Below are 3,594 nucleotides of genomic sequence, written 5' to 3'. Positions count from 1 at the left end.
GGGGGGGGGGCAACTGCAAATTATGAATTTTCTATTGCAGAAAGTAAGATCCCAGAGGGACTATCGTCACTAGCCAGAACACCCGTAACAGAGACTGTAAGATTTAGTTAGTCTTTTCTCCTGCTCTAATCAGTTCAGTGTTCTTGTTTATAGCACATCATTATGAAGAGCTGATACATGAGGCAGAAATGTAAGACCACATATCAGCCAATTTCCTGGAGGACAACCACCACCTAGGATGGTGGCTCCACATCCTCCTCTCCTGGAGGATTACTATGAAGACACAATCCCAGAAATGCCAATTTAACACCATTCTGGAAAGCAGAGAAACTGTACAGAAGCCTTTGTGCTCCAGCAGATGGAAAGCACAGCTCTTCTGGCTATATAAAACTACACACAGCAGAGAACACTTCTAGAGCCTTGAGAGTAGGACATGAGAGCACTACCCCAGTTTTTGAGAGACTGAACTTGACCTTCAGGTGAGACTTGTCCCCCTTGACAAATCTTCATTTTTTTCTGGGAGAAAACACTCCAAATAAGTACTGGGAAGAAGCTTCCAGAGGGGATAGGAGCAGAAAACAGGACTAACATCAAGGCCCTTTCTGCACAAAATACTTGGATTTCTTTAAGAAGTTTCCACCATGTGCCCCAGGATTGCATGATCAAGCAGCCCGCTCAAGTCAGTTGAGATGAAGTGAGGAAAATATTACAAGCCACAATCTCAAAACCCAGTGCTTACATCCTAAAACCATGCCCAGTCTTGAGAACAGGCTGTGGGGCGGGGAGGGGGAAGAAAGAGATGGAATCAAAAAACAAAGCCTTTAAGCATTCCTACTAAGGATCAAAAGAACAAAGTTTTAACCAACATACTATTAAAATTCTTTCCTTGGTATGAACAAAGTTTGGACTACCAATTACTGAAAAATTCAAGCTCTTAAAACAACAGAAGTCTCCTTCATCTCCCAACCTGCTGCCTCTTTATGGCTGCAAAGTGAAATTAAACAATATTCCAGAAGTCGATAGCTCCTCCTCCCCTGCTGCAATACCAAGTCCCCTGAAAAGCAGAACCCTTTGACAATCCTGATAAAGTTCCCTGTTGCAATCAACCATGAACAAACGATACTGGTACCATTACTGAATACCACGTAGAATTATGTAAAATGTCTAGGTGACATTGGTATGCATTGGTCTTCCTCAGAAAAAAGACTCAGGGAAATTTCCTTACCCTTTCACCAGTAAAGCACCTGTCTGAAAAATTCAGTTTAACCAAGCAGTCAATCAGCACTGCTGAATCACAAATAAAGGCAGGCAGATCAGCCCACATATACATTAGGTTGTTTAGAAACGTCTGCACAACACCAGAGTATTGAGGTATACCAAATTAGAGGCCAGACCGTGGCAATGACAGGACACTAGGAAGCAAATGAAACAGGGTAGGGAAATCAAATCATAATGGACACTGTTTAGTCAGTTGGCTGAGTAGCGATCAACCACTGCAGTAGTCAGAGGTGTTTATAAGGGAGACAAGATGGAAAAAGAAAGAAAACAACAAAGCTTCTCACTACCATGCAGTCTTTATGAAGTAGCTATATGAGAAGAGGTAAGCCACGAACGCTTTCCAGAAGGAACTCCCTCCGTGCAGAAGGCATTCGCTGGGCACAAGTTAGTGACTGACAGTTCAGAAAAGTCAGTCATAGCAAACTAATAAAAATGGCTCTGTGGTCTCTCTGCTGTAACAGCAGCATGACTGGAAGGCACGAATACTGACAAAAGCTGGCTCAACAGCTGTAGTTAAGACACACCAAGTAAGAACCAGCAGCACACCTGATGAGATAAAGTGGCAGATGCTGCAGAAAGCATTCCTAACAAATGATGACTGGAGAAGGCACTGCACAGAGTTTACAACTGAAGCCTACAGCCTGCCTTCCAATTTAAAAGCCCGCAATTTATCCATGATCGGCAGCTGAATTCAGTTGCTTGCAAACAGGTATCTTAACACTTGATACCAGAGTTTCCCATACATCTACACCGGGCTGACAAACGTGATGCGAGACCAAAGCCCTTCCAGGCGGGCAGCTACAGGCCGAACAGGGAATCCTGACTATCCCAAGCAACGCTAAAAAAAAGTTTTGGCAACTGAACCAAGCTCCTCCTCCATTCAGCAAAGAATATGTAAATACGATTTTAGTAATAGTAGTCACCTCAAACAGCACTTTTTTTTTTTTTTAACAGAAACTTCTTCACTTTCAACTCACTTGTTTCACTCTCTGCACAGCACAAGATGGTAAGCTTTTCAAGACCTGTGTTAAGATGTTCCCTCTCGTCTTACCACTGAAAAGCCATTATTAAAACAGGTTTAAAACTTGTTTTACAAGCCTCTCACCCAGAGAGGCTCTAGCCCTTTGTAGCTATTGCTATCGGCAAAGCCTTTCCACAAGGTGGCATATTCTCAAGGGAGCCATATGTTACAGTCAGTTCAGGTAAGAAAAGTGTTTGTTTTCACTTTAAAAAGAATGAAAAAAAAAAAAAAAAAAGAAGAGTTGCTCTTTCAGTCAAAAGTTAACAGAATGCAAAGGCCACAATGGAGAATAGGGCTAAGAATAAGTTTAGGTACCTCTCCTTAGCAGATACAAGCTGAGAGAGGAACAAAGAACAACTTCTAAACACTACTTTTGCACTACTTGAGTTCAGGCAGGCCAGGATATCATAAACTGTGTTCCCAGTGAGCTTCGAGAATTGGTCTGTGTATCAGTGAGGTGCCTGGGCTATATGTGATCAGCTCTGCCAAAGAGCTCTGAATAGCCACATCGCTGTGTTACACCCATTCCTCTTTCACTCTAACACAGGATCCAAGGCCGGGGGAGGAAGTTCCTTTACACAGTGTTTATACAATCAGAGAGCTCTCGTGTATTCCAAAAAGATTTAAAGAAACACCTAGTCACTAAACACGATCTGCGTTGTCATTCAGATATCACAAACCATTTCTTAACGACAAAAAATATTTTTTTCACAGTGTTTGTATTTACATACTACAGCAGGGGTGGGAGAACGTACCTCCATTTGGAGAGCAGCCGTGTCCTGATCATAGTGTCCCATGATGTTGGGGAAAAAAGTCATATTGTAAGGCATTCCTGAACACCTGGTAACAGTAATTGGCTCACATGTGAATAAACTGTGCCCTTGCACCAGAGTTAGAAGTAAACTGCAAGCCGCAGAAAACGCAAGTACTCCCATCTTGTTGGGATCTCAACTTCAGCACATAGCTCCGTTCAGCAGTTCGACCAGCTTGGCGCGGGGGTACAAACACACATCTTCCTCTGCTGCTTCCAGCGCAAGGCACGGGCAGTCAGGCAGACGGTCAGGCTCCTCACCGCTGCCTTCGGTATTTCCCCATCGTGGCTGAACGCGATTTTACTAAACCCCTTCTTGCTCGAGCCTATACGCTGCAGAAGCGGGAAAAGACAGGGCAGAGTCGTTACCAGCAGAAGCCACCCGGCCGCGACCACCCGTCGCAGGGCCGAGCCCGGCCTTCTCACGAACCTGCAGGGGAGAGGGCGGCTCCCGCCGGGGCGGCCGCGCACCCCCCGCACCCCG

General features: G+C 44.7%; 1 protein-coding gene across 1 annotated transcript in view; it reads right to left on the bottom strand.

Annotated features, from left to right (window-relative positions):
- The window catches only part of FZD6 (frizzled class receptor 6), a 32,279-nt gene extending 28,829 nt beyond the window's left edge, over positions 1 to 3,450 (bottom strand). The window contains exon 1 of the mRNA XM_026842507.1: positions 3,055 to 3,450. Within this exon, the coding sequence (XP_026698308.1) occupies positions 3,055 to 3,234 (180 nt within the window). The 5' untranslated portion in view covers positions 3,235 to 3,450. The remainder of the gene's footprint in view (positions 1 to 3,054) is intronic.
- Positions 3,451 to 3,594: the final 144 nt, after the last annotated feature.

Source organism: Athene cunicularia (genome assembly GCF_003259725.1).
Source record: "Athene cunicularia isolate RWA chromosome 2 unlocalized genomic scaffold, athCun1 chr2_part1, whole genome shotgun sequence".
Taxonomy (NCBI): domain Eukaryota; kingdom Metazoa; phylum Chordata; class Aves; order Strigiformes; family Strigidae; genus Athene; species Athene cunicularia.
Note: the sequence above shows the minus strand (reverse complement) of the source record. Positions and strands in the feature narration are given on the sequence as shown.